The sequence below is a fragment of the Phaenicophaeus curvirostris genome, chromosome 18, assembly GCF_032191515.1.
Source record: "Phaenicophaeus curvirostris isolate KB17595 chromosome 18, BPBGC_Pcur_1.0, whole genome shotgun sequence".
NCBI classification, from domain to species: Eukaryota; Metazoa; Chordata; class Aves; order Cuculiformes; family Cuculidae; genus Phaenicophaeus; species Phaenicophaeus curvirostris.
This window is the reverse complement of record NC_091409.1, coordinates 7,536,179-7,551,351: the sequence shown is the minus strand read 5'-3', so window position 1 is coordinate 7,551,351 and position 15,173 is coordinate 7,536,179. Positions and strand designations below refer to the sequence as shown.

The window sequence follows — 15,173 nt, the reverse complement described above, 5'->3', positions numbered from 1 at the left end:
GCTGTATTTGCTGCCCCAAATTAACATAAAGTAAGTATGTGAAGGGCTAAGAGCATTTACGGAGGTGAGAGCCAGCAGAGAGGAGCAGAGCTGAATTTGCAAACATGCTTTTCTTGCAGGCTCCTGGGCTGTCCAGTCTGGCTCTCTCGCACTGATTTACTGCTGTCCTTCCTTCAGCCTTTGAAAATCAATCCATTAACAATTAAAGTAATGTCTGGTCTAGTATTTACTTCACGCTCTTTCGATAATGGACTGACCAAAAAAAATTTCTACAAGTGGGAGGGCTGTTATATTTCACAAGAGGGCTTCATCTCTGGTCATGCTTTCTCCTTGCTCCCTGATAGAGCTGAGATTTGCTCTTATGGCAGCATTCAGGAAAATTACCCTTGCCATTCTTTTAAAGAAGGTGCAGCTTCTGTGCTAAATATCCCCAGGCATCCATTAAAGCAGAATTAGAGAAGAAAGGGCCAGCCTTGCATGTGTTTACTGGGTCCATGGAGCTCCGTCTTGGGCTCTGGAAGAGAAGAAATATTTGCTGCCCAAGAGCTCATTTTCCTTTTCTTCATCTCCTGGGCAATAGTGATGCACCCTGAATTAGATCTGACCCGTGTGTTTCTGCTTGTGCCCCAACAGAAACTGTTGGGAAATAGCTTCTTTAGGGAAATGCTATTGATCATAGTCATGGAATGGTTTGTGCTGGAAGGGACCTTAAAGATCACCCAGTCCCACCTACTGGATCGGGGGCTCCAAGCCCCATCCAACCTGGCTTTGAACACCTCCAGAGATGGAGCAGACACCACTGCTCTGGGCAACCTGGGCCGGGGCCTCCCCACCCTCGCAGCAAAATATTTCTTCCTAAGATCTCCTCTCAATCTCCCCTCTTTCTTCTGAAAACTGTTTCCCATCATCCTCTCCCTGCCCTCTCTGATCAAGAGCCCCTCCCCAGCTTCCCTGGAGTCACTTTCCATACTGGAAGCTGCTCTAAGGTCTCTCTGCAGCCTTCTCTTCTCCAGGCTGAACAAACCCAACTCTCCCAACCTGTCCTTGTATATTAGGTGCTCCAGCCCCCTTTAATCATCTCCATGGCCTCTGGACTCGGATGGCTTGATGAAGAGTGGTTGGAGGCACCAGTCTATGAGGCTCTAGCTCTCTGCAGTCAACATGCCCCTGATCTGGGATCAAACAGGGGATGGTCCTCAATGACCTCTTTGCACCCTGTGTGGAGGGTTGGCACACCTGAGAGGCTCTGCAGCTCTTGGATGCTGACTTTGTTGGGTCAATGTCCCACAGCCAGCTTGGGAACAGCAAGGACCTGTGGGGTCTGCATAGCTCACCCCACCCTGAGGTAATGAATTTACCACTGCAGCTTCTTGAAATAAATGTGCTAGTCTAACTCTGATATGAAGTACAGGATGTTCTGGGTTTCAGAAATGACCTTTAGCGAATGCCACTAGAAGAACATCGAACAATAACAGTTTTTCTCCCTTTAGTTCTCAGCCCTCTTTGCATTTTTTTATTGCCACTTTCTAGGTCAAATACCTCATTCCGCTTCTCCTGCGCTAGCAGAGCGTTCAGGTTGTGTGATTGCAGAGGAGGGGAGGAATTCTCTCCCCTGAGCCCCTTCTCCCCAGCCCGGGTGGGCTGCGGGTGCCCTGCAGGGGGGTTTGGGGGGCGGTGCTGGAGCCCCCGGGGGTGGGACAGGGGGTGGCATCTCCGGGAGGGCGGGGGACGCTGCCCTTGGGCTCGCAGGTGCGGGCTGGCTTTCTCTTCCATGCATTTAGTTCTTTCTTCCCCCCCTCCCTCCTCTCCTTCTCTCCCCCCTCCCGCTTCTCTCTTACGCAGCGGGCGAAGCCAGGCAGCCGGGGCTGGCTCTGCCCAGCCGCTCTCCATCCTCCCTCCCTCTTCTTCATCCCTCCCTTTTCCTTAAAAACGTGGGCTCCGGGGCGCAGCCCCTTGCTCTGGCAGCATCCCTGCCCTGCCTGGAGCAGCCCTTTTCCCCGCTGCCCCCCAAGCGGAGCCTCTCGGCTTTATCCCCCGCCCCAGACCCGGGGTGCCTGGATGCGGCGGTGGGAGCGCAGCCGCGCTAGGAGCGACACCCGCATCCAGGTAAGCGCCCGGAGGGGGGGCTCATTTCCAACTTTAAGCTTTTCCTGCTGTTTTGTCGGGGCTGGGATGCTGTGATGACAAGCCCCCAGCCCCGGTGGGAGGTTGGGGCGGGAGGAGAGGGGAGATTCGGGGGCACAAAGCCGTGCGTGGGGATGCTCCGAGCCTGCAGGGCTGGCAGAGGCAGGTAGGAGCATCCGAGGCTTGGGGGGATGGCCTTGTGCACGTTGCTGACACTGGTGATGTGGAGATATGCGTGAGCTCCCTGTGTGCTTGGGATGCACCAGGGTTGCATCCCATTTAAATGATGTTGGGGAGAGATTTGAGGGGGGTCCGTGCTCTCCCTGGCAATAAATCATCCCTATTCCTCAGTGTTTCTCGCACACATGCTTTGCTACCTGTGCTACCTGATTGATGGCAGATCTTAAAACTGTCTCTTTGGTGCCCCAGGTCTTTGTCACAGTTTGATGCTTCAGGATGGACCCTCTCTTCCCTGCCCATATTTTGGAAGACCCGGACCTGAGAAAGCTGCTGAATGACTCCTCCATGCTCAACCTGAGCTTTCTCCCCAGTAACTGGTTCAACAACGGCACGGGGGACAGCTTCTTGCCGCTGAGCATCAAGATCACCATTGTGGTTGTCTACTCCATTGTGTGCATCGTGGGGCTGGTGGGCAACTGCTCCGTCATGTATGTGATCGTCAGGTAGGACACGCAGGCAGCATGCCAGGAGGGCTCTGGGGAAGGGCTGGGAGTGGGACAGACTTTCTGCCTCTAAATCCCTGCTACGAGTAAACCAGGCAGGTGCCTCCCTGGTCATTGTGATGCGCTTTAGATGTGGCATTCGTTTTATTGTTTTGGTTTTATTTTTCTCCCTTCCTAGGCTCTGATGAAGGTTCCCACCAGCTTTCAGCTGCCCTCTGGTGCCTCCTAAAGTTTAACCCAGAGAATGGAACTGAGCGATCGGAGATGCTCGAAAAATGGGGCTTCTGCACACTGCCAGGCAGGGAGCTGGATATCCCTGGGGCAGGGCAAAGTGTTTCACTACCAGGGTGTGCTGGGTCTTTAACAGGACTGCTCCCTCCTGTGCTGTGTCCTGCACCCCAGCTCTAGGTGCTGCTCTGTCTGGGAGCTGGTGCTTTCCAGAGCAAGGGAAAGTGCCTGCTGGGAAGCTCAGCCTTCCTTTTTTTTGCGGGGGGAACCCCACAAATGGGGCCCTTCCAACCCTTTGGAAACAATAGACATGATTAAGATGTGACAGGGTGCTGCAGAGATGAAGGCAGCTTCTGCAGCTCCTCGCACTGAAGTTGGGAGGGCAGGAGGACCTTCGCAGAGGGACAGAGCATGGAGCACGCACCAACCCAGCAGCAGAGTCCAACCTCCCAGCATATTGCTGGCATTTTAAGTGTCCCTGTCTGGTTCTGGTGTGGTTCAACCCCCCTTCTTTCCTGTGATCAGAGCCCCTATTCCCCCTATAAGTAAAAAAGAAGTTTATGCAACCTTTAGGGCTGTGATTCTGTGTCAAGTGCCAGCAACCCCCTTCTGATGTCCTTACCCTGTGTGCTAAGGAGTAAGCTTCCATTTTATGTGTCTTGGAGCTGGTGGATGCTGCCAGCACAGACAGAGTGAATTTGTTTTCTCCTCCAATGGAGGACAAAAATATTTAGCAGGTATTCAGACGCTGATATTTTCTTGCTCATGCTAGGAGGCTTGCTGCTTCCAGAGCATCGTTCCTTTGAGTAAGCATAGCTCAGCAGGGGGATATGCTTCAAAATGAAGCCTTTGGTGTCACAGACCAGTGAACGGTGGCTAAATCTCTGCTGGAAGGGCAAAGTGACACGGCTGTTCGTCAGGCAGCCTGTCCGTGCTCTCCCTGCTGAGGAGTTTATGACAGGGAGAAGAGGTTGTGGTAGCCCTGGGGAGTCTGGAAATGGAGAGGGGAGGTTTGCAGTGCAGCAGTGCCATGTTTGGAGAGCTCGTGTGGCTGTTTGGTGTAGTAGCAATCATTTGAGCAGGCACGATGTTTGTGGGTGTAAGAGCAAGCAGTGAGTAGTGAATCTCTGAGTGAGAAGTCCCTGTCCTGTGGCGATGCAGCTTGTTGGGAATGACTGAGCTGGTGTGCAGGTAGGGGAAAGGAGTCCATGTCCCATGCATGAATGAACCTTAAGGGTGCATCAGAGGGAGAAACCCAAGTAGAAATCTTCTCCCTATCTGCAAGCGTCTTGTGGGATGTGGACAACAGGAACCTCTTGGGGCTGTGGCTGATGTATTGCCAAGTACGTGGCGTCCCAAACCAGCATCCTGGTCTAGGTGGACTTGTGGCGTGCTTATGAGGAGCAACGCTTTCAAAATGCTGCCTTCTGTTCTGCTCCTTTTTGGCTTTGATACCTTCCAGTTGGGTAAATGGGACCCAAGAAAGCAAAATGGGATTTAGCACTGGAGTTACCCCTGGAATTTAACCTTTTTTCTGTCCTCTGGTTTTAAACAGTTGAAAACCAAATATCATTGTCATCCTCATCTCCCCCAGGCCTTTTCCCTTTCTTTGTTTTCCCCCTTGTCCAGTAAATCACTCTATATATAAAAGAGCTAATAGAAGTGTTAATTATTTGGGTATTCCTTTGAGGGGATTAATTTCTGGCTTTCCCCCCCAAAAACGCTCTGAGCCTGGAGGGGCCCCTTGAATAATGTGTGCTGGGGAACTTTGTGACTGAACCAGAGCATGTGTTGAAAAAGCTGCTGTTCCCCCTGGTTCTCCCCATTGATATTCCCTGAAAGCTCAGTACTGGCTTGGACTAAAGCTGAGTTGTACCCAGGGAATGACCCTTTAGATGAGATCTTGGGAGGAAATGTTTTGCTGTGAGGGTGGGGAGGCCCAGGTTGGCCAGAGCAGTGGTGGTTGCCCCATCCCTGGAGGTGTTCAAGGCCAGGTTGGATGGGACTTGGTGCCCCTGATCCTGTGGGAGGCGTCCCTGCCCATGGCAGGGGGTGAAATGGGATGGGCTTTGAGGTCCCTTTCAACCCAAACCATTTTATGATTTTATGACTTCTCAAGCACAAGCTTTTCTCCCCAGACTGGAGCTTTGGTGCTTCTGGGCTTCATGCCTTAAATAGCCTCATTTTTCAGTAGGTTTGAGGTTGGTTGCTGGTAAGTTGCCTTGGGGGTCTAAATGCTGTATCTGTTCCATTAACGTATAAAAGACTGACAAACCCTCTGTGCTGCACCCCTATCATCTGCAGGTATGGTGTACCCCATAAAAGCTGTCTTTTCTTTCCATGCTTGTATTTCACCAGGGATAACCAGTCTTCAATGATGTAACCCATAAGCAATCATTTTATTGTCCAGGAAAAGAATGGCCCAGTGACAGAGATTGTTTCCTGTTGTTGAGGGAGATGGGAAATACAAAGACTAATATCAGCACTTGAGGAAATTGGAGGCATTAGGCTGGCTTGTTTCTTGTTCCTCTTCGAGTTTTTTTCAGCACCAAGGGAAAAGTTTAAAATGTCCCGGTATTTCACACAAAAATACAAATTCAAAGCCTCTTCTGAGTTTTCCCCTGTGTTGGAGAAGCCAGCCTACCACTCTATTGTATTTGGAGTGATTTAACATTTGGGATGATTAATTTAGGGAGCCAGTCATCATGTGACTGTCAATCCCCTTCTAGTGCTGAGCTGCACTAATTGGATAAGACTGAGAAGGGCTCTTGTTAGAAACACGATTTTCTGGACAGAAAGGGCCTATTGTGGAAATCTGCCTTGTCTGTGGCTTCATTCTGCTTGCTCATTGTGGAGTTCCTTGCCAGTGGGGGTGATGCCTCCTGTCCTTCCTTCTGCTGTTTGCTCTCTCCTGCATGTTTTTCCTGTACTGCTTTTTAATGAATGTGACACACGAAGTTGAAGAGCACGAGGCAGAGAGGGTTTGTGGGGAGAGTGGGAGAAACCAGGCTGCTGAGGTCCCTCTAGCTAGTAATTGAATTCTGCAAGGCTGGATGCCCAAGAGCTTTGTTTTTAGAAAGAAAAGACAAAGGGAATGTGGTGTTCTTCCAATGTTGGATGACCCATGGGGCTGAGGGGAATGCTGACCCATACATGAGAGCAACCAAAATGCTTCTGCATGAGGAGTGGCAGAGCCCCAAGCCTCCTCTGGTGTACTAGGGACCATGGACAACATGCAGCTTCTGGTCCAGCTCTGTTATCCCCAGCTCCATCATATAACGCTCAGCAGTGATGATATGGAAGTCTTCCTTCCATGGGGTGAGCTCTGCCCACCTGCATCAGGTCCTTGTGGGAATGATGCCTCATTTCTTGGGCACTTCTCTTTGCCACAGCAGCTCTCTGTGGGGAGACCAACAAAGTACTGGGGATGCTCAGCTCTCCCTGTTGAAGAACAGTGTTTCAGAGCATTTTAAGCAGCTCTTTAGGGAGATCTAGGCTGTCAGGCTTTTATGCTTCCATTTGCTGCTTCCAGGTGAAGCTTCAGGAGGAGGGATGTGGTAGGGAGGTGCCTGTGCTGGCTGGCTGCCTGGGGATGGCTGTGCCAGCTGTTGTTCTGCTTGAAAACTGCATCAGTCCCTGAGAATATGGGTGAGGGCAGCTGGCTCTGATGAGGCAGGGGAAATGAAGTTAATTGTGGCATTGCAGAGATGCTGATTTCTTAATAGAAATCTTTCCAAGGGAAGAGGCTCGACCAGCTGTGCATCTCAGAGCTGGAATGGAGTAAGTGTTTAGTGTAGCATGGACCCAGCAGGCACCAGCAGGGCCACCTGAGAGCTCAGGTCTCTCCAGCTTAGGCTCTTCTAGTTTTTCCAGGAAAAAAAAAAAGTGCCAATTGTTGCAATGTGTAGAAAAGGCAAACCCATACCAAGGACTCTGTGAAGTGCAGAGTGATTGGAGCCAGGAAAGGATGGTAAGGTAAGCAGAAGAGGGACCTGCTGCAAAGGGCAGGTCTACAGCTCCCCCGTTTCCAGGTGCCCATGAGCACAGGTGAGCTGGGCTCAGCCACATGGCTCATTGCAGTGGTGTGTGGCTCTTGCTAATGCAGCTCCTGCACCTGCAATGTGTGCTGGAGGGCTCTTGGTTCCCCTGGCTTCAGTGGGACAAGCGGAAAGGAACTGGGGTTGTTCAGCCTGGAGATGAGAAGGCTCCTTGGAGACCTTATAGCAGACGTCCTGTACCATAAGGAGGCTACAAGAAAGGTGAGGAGGGATGTCTTACAAGGGCATAGAGTGATAGAATGAGGGGGGGGAAATCTAGACTAGACATTAAGAAGAAATTCTTCACAATGAGGGGGCAGGGGGTGTTGGTTGACAGCGAGTGAACATGAGCCAGCAGTGGCCCAGGTGGCCAAGAGGGCCAATGGCATCTTGGCTTGTATCAGAAATGGTGTGACCAGCAGGTCCAGGGAGGTTCTTCTCCCTCTGTACTCGGCACTGGTGAGACTGCACCTTGAATCCTGTGTTCAGTTCTGGGCCCCTCACCACAAGAAGGATGTTGAGGCTCTGGAGCGAGTCCAGAGAAGAGCAACAAAGCTGGTGAGGGGGCTGGAGAACAGGCCTTATGAGGAACGGCTGAGAGAGCTGCGGGTGTTTAGCCTGGAGAAGAGGAGGCTGAGGGGAGACCTCATTGCTCTCTACAACTACCTGAAAGGAGGTTGTGGAGAGGAGGGAGCTGGGCTCTTCTCCCAAGTGACAGGGGACAGGATGAGAGGGAATGGCCTCAAGCTCCGCCAGGGGAGGTTTAGGCTGGACATTAGGAAAAAAATTTTCACAGAAAGGGTCATTGGGCACTGGCAGAGGCTGCCCAGGGAGGGGGTTGAGTCACCTTCCCTGGAGGGGTTTTAAGGGACAGGTGGATGAGGTGCTGAGGGGCATGGGTTAGTGTTTGATAGGAATGGTTGGACTCGATGATCCGGTGGGTGTCTTCCAACCTGGTGATTCTATGATTCTAGGGGGGCCTTAGCCCAGGCTGCCCAGAGCAGTGGTGGCTGCCCCATCCCTGGAGGTGTTCAAGGCCAGGTTGGATGGGGCTTGGAGCAACCTGATCCAGTGGGAGGTGTCCCTGCCTGTGGCAGGGGTGGAACTGGATGGGCTTTGAGGTCCCTTGGGGTTGCATGATTGATCCTGTGAGTCCCTGGGTGAGTTGCAGAAGCCTTTGCAGTAGCCACCCTGCAACGAGCAGGGGCATGTGATGTTCCTGTCTGTGCTGGTCCCCAGAGAACGCCTTGAGGAGGGAGGGCACCAGTGTCACCCAGACATGGCAGTGAGACTGGAAGAGCAAGAAAATCATCTGTCCCAAGGGGCTGCTGCTCACCCTGGCTGGCGGCAGACTCCTTAACCCCTGCTAGTCAGTCATTGTCCTCCCAGATAATTAATGGGCTTTTCTGTACCAGTGTTGCTGGCAGCTTTTCTGTAGCATCTGGCTTTGTAGTCTGAAGTGACTTAAATTATTTTTATATTTTCTGGGTTTTTTTTTCCCCCAGCCTGTTGAACCTTTAAGAATAAACTGGCTTGAATTGGATAATTTCAGGATGAGGGGGCTCTGAAATGGTGCTTGGAGTAGCAGGGATGTGGAGAGCACAGTGTGGGTGTATGGCTGGGAGGACACAAATCATGACAGTACGTGCCAGATCAAATATCAGCTTCATGCAACCACAGGTTGAGAGCAGAGGTGTCAGTGAACTGGTGCTGATTTCCTCTGTCAGAGGGTGGAAAAAAGCCTCCCTGAGCCTTTTCTGCTCCATTTTGCCTGCCTCGTGTGTCTGGGGAGGGCAGCAAAGGCTGTCACTGATGTCAGGGCGAGGGGTGGGAATGGAGGGAGCTGCTCAAGGTGAACAGCACTGTCTGCATCCCAATTAGCTAGAGCTATGAATATGAAAATCGAGAGGCAAATTGCTCCTGGAGATAATGCTTGCAATTCCCCAGGGTTGCAGGCTTTTCTCTGGCCCCTTTGCCCCTGGCATCTGCAGCCCCCTTTCAGGCTGTAGGTTTGCTGCAGCCACTGGTCCTCAGCCCTGGAGCATCTGGAGCTGCTCACTGCCTTGCAGCTTCATGATGGCTGGGTAGGAAGGAGGGGCTGGTGCTAAAACAACTAGTTTGCAGCTCACTCTGAGGCTCAGACAGTCCCTCCTTATGAATATCAGGACCTCAAAGCCCTGTATGTGGTACAGCGGTTTCCTACTCATCCCCTCCTATCCCAGACTGTAGGTTCCCCTTGCTGAAGCACAACTTTGCCCCAGGTAATGCTGCTTGAGATCCATTCAGCAAAACGGGGAGGGAAGAAGAATGCTGAGCTGATATTCAGACCTTTTCCCCTCTTGGGCTTTGGCAGCCAGGAGAGCAAAGCGATTACATTTGTGACAAAGGTGGAACTGGATGGAGAGCTGAAAACCACCCTGTGGGAGATGCTCCATTAGGAAATTGCATCTGTAACCCAGTGTGAGAAAGTGGCTCAATGGGGAGGTAATTCCTCCATAGAGGCCACAGTTTATCCTCATTGGAGCTGTGGGGTGGAGGGGGGCAGGGGAAGTTAGGTGCCTCCTGAAGCATGGGAGGTTAATTTGTCTTTTTTTTGTGCAGATTAAGAAAGAACACTCTCGGTTCCCAGGGGAGAAGAAAAAGAGGTTAATCCACAGAGAAGTGATTAATTGATTTTTGTTTGTACAGAACATTCTGGAAATGTTTGGGAACATTGGTTGGTTGGAATAATGTCTGCTGGCTCTCAGTTTGCAGAGGAAGAGGAGCTAGAAGTAATTAATTAGGTGTAAATTATTTTTGCTACCTTTCAAGAGCACACAATCAGCCTTAAAATCCACTCGAAGGTGGGTTGAAGGAGATAAATCGTGGCTCAGCCACCCCAGTGTGTCTCTGGTGGAGGGAGCGGGAGAAGGTGGCTCTGCTGACACTTCGGAGAGAGGATCCGTGTGTCGAGGGAGAGCCGACTTTGCAGGGCCAGGCTGAGAAATTGTATCTGGACTCTGAATTCTTGCTGAGAAATCTCTTGGAGGAGGGGACCAGCAAGGTCCCCTGGCGTGGAGGGGAGCAATATAGAGCTGAAGGTTTGCAATCTGCACAGCCTAAGCTCAGGGTTAGCTGAAATACCCCAAAATTCTTCCTGTGCTGGGACTACCACAGCATGCATGGAGGCAATGTTGTCCCCCCGTAGGTGCTTTTTTTCTGTTTCACAGTGGTGAAGTTGTCCATCATGGTTCAACAATGCAGTTATTCCCTCAAGTTTTAATATCAGTAAAGGCATTCAGGGTCAGAGTTGTGTTGATGTCGCCTTCGACAGAGACGCCTTTGAGTCCGGTCCTCCTGGGAGGATGATCTGGAGCAACCTTGACCTTTGGGAAGCTTGGCCTGTGAGATACAAAGGAAGGCTACAGCTCCCAGGAGACCTTTTACAGGCATAGTCTTAGGTGACTGAATTTCATGAAGCCTAAGCTGTCAATACTTATTTTTGTGTTGCCTGATAAAGAATGGTGATTTAATTTCTTACTTTTATTTACTCATCCTGCTGACCTAGAGGAGGAGTGAATCCTATCACGGACCCATCTCATGCTTCCTGCGTTTTTTGCCTCGTTTATGCCAGTTGCAAGAATCCAAACATGAAAGGAACACTTGCCCATCCTGAGAACCCTGGCGTTCACAGCACTGGAGTCAGTCTGTGTGTGCCATTCTGCTTATAGGAAGTTCCAAAGCTTCAAAGCCCTGGCAGCTGCCTGGTTGTGTTGGATTTGTGAGGTGTTTTGCTCGTTTATCCCATCCCAATAAGACAGACACTGGTATTTTTCCTCTACTGCCTTTGGTTATATAAGTTTATCTGATCTGGGCTGGCTTTCTAAGAACCCACTGTCTTGCTCAGCTGCTCTGATTTCTGGCCCAGGAGGAGCCTGACTCAGGCTTACGTGGGGACCTCAAGAGCTTGTAACAACGTTCACCTGCTCCAAGAGCCTCCCTTGGCTTTCAAGGTCAAATACAGGATTATTTGTTCTTGCTTTTTGAAGTTGCTATCAAACACCTGACTTCTAATACAAGCACAGCTGGGCTCTGAGGGGTTAAAACCCCAGACTTTATATCCTGGATTGTGGATTCCCTGGATGTTACTCTTGAAATCCTGGCTAGGTCACCATGTGTCTCAGCAGAGTTCAGAGGGTGGCAGTGATAATGCTCCTCCAAGCATTCAAATAATCTATCAAGATATGAAACTCGGATCATCGGGGGAGGATACAGCACTGAGGAGTGCAGCTGGGGGGCTGCTATTCTGAATCAATCTGACAAAAAGTGCTCTTTAGATCAAATCAGACCCCATGATATTCCAACACACATCAAACTGTGAATAGTGCAGTAGTTCATGGGTTTAAGTGGTACCCTCATATGAACTTGCCCTCTGTTAATAACACATCATTGTCTTGCCATTTCTGCCAGGGCTGTTAGTAAGTAAATGATAGATGAGCTCTAACTGGAAAATGATACTGATTTGAGATCTTATTTTGACCATGAGAGGAACATCCTGGAGCTGAAATGTTGGGTTCGGTCAGAGTCACGGTTGACTTTGTTTCTGCACACTCTGCATGTGTCCTTGGGTAGGTGATCACCTCTTTCTTTGCATCATTTCCCATGTGTGAAAAGGAGATGATTGCCATTAAAGCAAGGTGAATCTTCTTTTGTGGCAATTGGTTCATGTGATAAAAGTAATAGACAAATGACAAAAACCTCTTCAAGTGGAGCTGATTCATGGCTTCATCCCCAAACTGCCCGTTTCTTTAGAACATTTCATTGTGATATTTTGATTTGTGATACAAACTTTGTTTCTCAGTGGTTTTTAGCTTCTACTGGCCAGGGTTGGCCATCATGTGTGTTGTGATTTGATAGCTCGCATCAGTCATAGTCTTTGGCTACGAGCCATATATAATAGCTGATCAACTTACCCTTGGACCACATAATACCTTTCAAATCAGCTTACCAGGTAAAACACTCACCAATACTTAAAATAACGAAACTATATGTGATGAACTCCTAGATTAGCCTGACTGAAGTAATTTTTCAAAAACACGGTCTGACTTGACAGCCTTAGGTTTTCATGGTCCTCACCTGCAGTCTTTGGGAATAAGCTTCTGCCTGGGAAACTGTGTTTATATCTTTGTAGGAGCTGGGCTGAGCTGTGTGTTGATAAGCATGTGGGAGGCAGAAACGAGGGAGTGGTGTTCAGTCTCCTGTTAGGTGAGAGAAATACAGTGTCTCCTTTCTAAAGCAGCAGAAGTCCTTTCCAGTAGAGTTTGGTGTCTTGTGCATTGGGGTCAAGTGAAGCTCTAACCATTACTCATTGTGACATTTCAGATTCACCAAGATGAAGACAGCAACCAACATTTACATCTTTAACCTCGCTCTGGCTGACACCTTGTGTCTGATGACCTTACCCTTCCAGGGTACAGACACGTTCCTGGGCTTCTGGCCCTTTGGCAATGTTCTCTGCAAGATTGCCATCTCTATAGATTACTACAACATGTTCACAAGCACCTTCACCCTGACTATGATGAGCGTGGACCGCTACATTGCTATCTGCCACCCTATCAAAGCACTAGACATCCGCACCCCCCACAAGGCCAAAGTGGTGAACGTCTGCATCTGGGCGCTGGCTTCTGTCTTTGGCATCCCAGCGATGGTGATGGGGTCTGCAGAGAACGAAAACAACGGTCAGTAAAAGCACATCCACGGGGTGGGAGGTGTTGGTGGCCAGGAAAGCCATGGGAGAGGGGTACTGGCTTCACCGGTGGGGTGGGCTCTCTGCTGTAAAGCCATTTTGACTCTTCTCTTTTTGCCCTTGCCTCTCGGCATTGCTGCTACTGCTTTTCTAGAACTAAACTGATTGTGCAGATGCTTTTTAACTTGATAAGGGTTTGCTGATCTTCCTTTCCTTTTCATTTTTTTAACTTGCAGAAATTGATTGTCTAATTAAACTCCCCTCACCTGTGGACTACTGGGATCCAGTGTTTGGCATCTGTGTCTTTCTCTTCTCCTTTATGATCCCTGTGTTGATAATCACCATTTGCTACAGTCTCATGATTAGAAGACTGAAGAATGTCCGTGTCCTCTCAGGTTCTAAGGAGAAGGATAGAAACCTGAGACGCATCACCCGCATGGTCCTGGTGGTAGTGGCAGTCTTCATCATTTGCTGGACTCCCATCCAGATTTTTGTGCTGGTCCAGTGCTTGGGTGCCAAGGCAGAAAGCGAGCTGGAGCTGGCAATCTCCTGCTTCTGCACCGCGCTGGGCTATGCCAACAGCAGCCTGAACCCCGTGCTCTACGCCTTCTTAGATGAGAACTTCAAGGCGTGCTTCAAGAAGTTCTGCTTCCCCACTGCCTTCAGGACCGAGCTCCAGATGTCCAACAGGATGTGCAGCATCGCCAAGGATGTGGCTTATGCCTGCAAGAACTCGGAGGGGACTAACAATCCGGCCTGACTAGGCATGGAAATTCCCATGGTGGCTGTCGCCCAGCAGAGCCCAACCACCCCCACGTCAGAGCTAACTCAGATAACAGCTCTTTAGCAGGACCTCGGTACTGAGAGGCGAGAAACAGAGGGAACAGTTTTGGGGGTTGGGAAAACCGGATCCTGGAAGAGCATGCAGAAAATGAGCCCAGTTGATGCATTTTTAATTCCAGTGCACTCTGCACTGAGGAACAGGTTTGAATCCCTTTGATTCCTGTGAAACCCTGGTGGTTTGGAACATTATTGAGAATTCAGGTGTTGAAGGGTTTATAACATGCGTTGCTCCTGGGACGTACACTTTTGCTGCTGGGAGACAGACACAATGCAAACTATTCCATTTCTTTTTTTCCTGCCTGAGTTAAGGCACTAACAGCTCTCGTGGCTCACCAGGCGCTGGTGTGCAGGTTTTAGATCTGTGGCATCACTCTGAAACGAGGCTTTGCCGAAGCCAAAGTGGGCAGCAGCTGTCAGACAAAAACCCAACATCATCTCCAGGATGAGTCATCACAAAAGGAAGGATGTGAGGAGGGAGCTGGTGGAAAGGGAAATTCAAACTGAGAGCCTGGAGAGGACAATACCAGCTCCTGCAGATGGGATCTGCAGTGGAATCTTGAGAGAGGAGTAGGGTGTTGAGAAGGGATTGTTAAAACTGATGAATGTAGCTCAGAAGAGGAGGAAGAAAAGATGGATGAAATGGACACAAATCCTTGTTTACATGCTGCTATCACTTTTTAAGCCTGTATTTCCATTGTAATAACAAACAGAATGTGTCTGGATACAGACTTCTCTATAGCACTATAAGTATGGCTATACTGTAGGATTTCATCTTGCCAAGCATGCCTTGGGGATCCTCCTCAGTGGAGGAAGGAAGTGGCCTATATACATATGTATTTATGTATAAAGGAAAGCCATTTCGGAGAACTCGGAACAGCAGCTCCTCCAGACGATGTGGGCATTTCTGGTAGGAGGGGCAGCTTGAAACAGCTTCACCTGCTTCACATGAGATAAGCGGTGCACAAACCAAGCAAAAGGTGGTTTATATTTTTAATGACATGAGATCCAGGGTGCTGATAGAGCTTGGGTGGCTGACTAAAGGTTGATTTTTTTTTTTTTAATTTTTTTTTTCCTCTTCCAGTAGGCCAGAGCTTTGTGTACAATGCAATGCCCTGCCATTTACTATGAGAATAAGTTCAACCACCGAGCGCCCTCTGTACTGGCGGGGACAGCAGGTTTGTATTCTCCCTGTAGCACAATAAACCGGGGAAATCTGGGTGGTGGTGGCCAGTGGTGCTGATGAGGAAGCAAAGCAATGATCTCCATTTGCAGATGGGAGATCAACTCCAATGTGAGATCCGGTTGAGTCATCCGGATTGTACAGATTTCATGTGAATATCTTTCCTGTGCTCTGGTCTGAGATTCTCTATTTTTAATGTATTGATTTGCCAAGACTCTAATGCTATCATGTTCTTTATATATGCTGTATAAAAGAATCCGATGTTATATTTCTATGTAGAGTGTTTCCCTTCTGGCTGGGCTTGAAATATAGATGCAATTCCAGTGTCCCAACTATAGGACCCAGATTCCTTG

At 49.6% G+C, this 15,173-nt stretch overlaps 1 protein-coding gene across 1 annotated transcript; it reads left to right on the top strand.

Annotated features, from left to right (window-relative positions):
• Positions 1–2,030: 2,030 nt before the first annotated feature.
• On the top strand, positions 2,031–14,685 carry OPRL1 (opioid related nociceptin receptor 1). Its single transcript, XM_069871911.1, has 4 exons — positions 2,031–2,106; positions 2,554–2,807; positions 12,434–12,789; positions 13,034–14,685. Exons 2-4 carry the CDS (start codon positions 2,581–2,583, stop codon positions 13,555–13,557), a joined length of 1,107 nt encoding a protein of 368 aa, XP_069728012.1. The 5' UTR covers positions 2,031–2,106; positions 2,554–2,580; the 3' UTR covers positions 13,558–14,685.
• The last annotated feature ends 488 nt before the right edge of the window (positions 14,686–15,173 follow it).

Coding starts and splice junctions, on each gene's coding strand:
- OPRL1 (XM_069871911.1), top strand. CDS start 2,581: ATGGACCCTCTCTTCCCTGCCCATATTTTGGAAGACCCGGACCTGAGA. Junction 2,808..12,433: donor GTCATGTATGTGATCGTCAG/GTAGGACACGCA, acceptor GTGACATTTCAG/ATTCACCAAGATGAAGACAG. Junction 12,790..13,033: donor TGCAGAGAACGAAAACAACG/GTCAGTAAAAGC, acceptor TTTAACTTGCAG/AAATTGATTGTCTAATTAAA.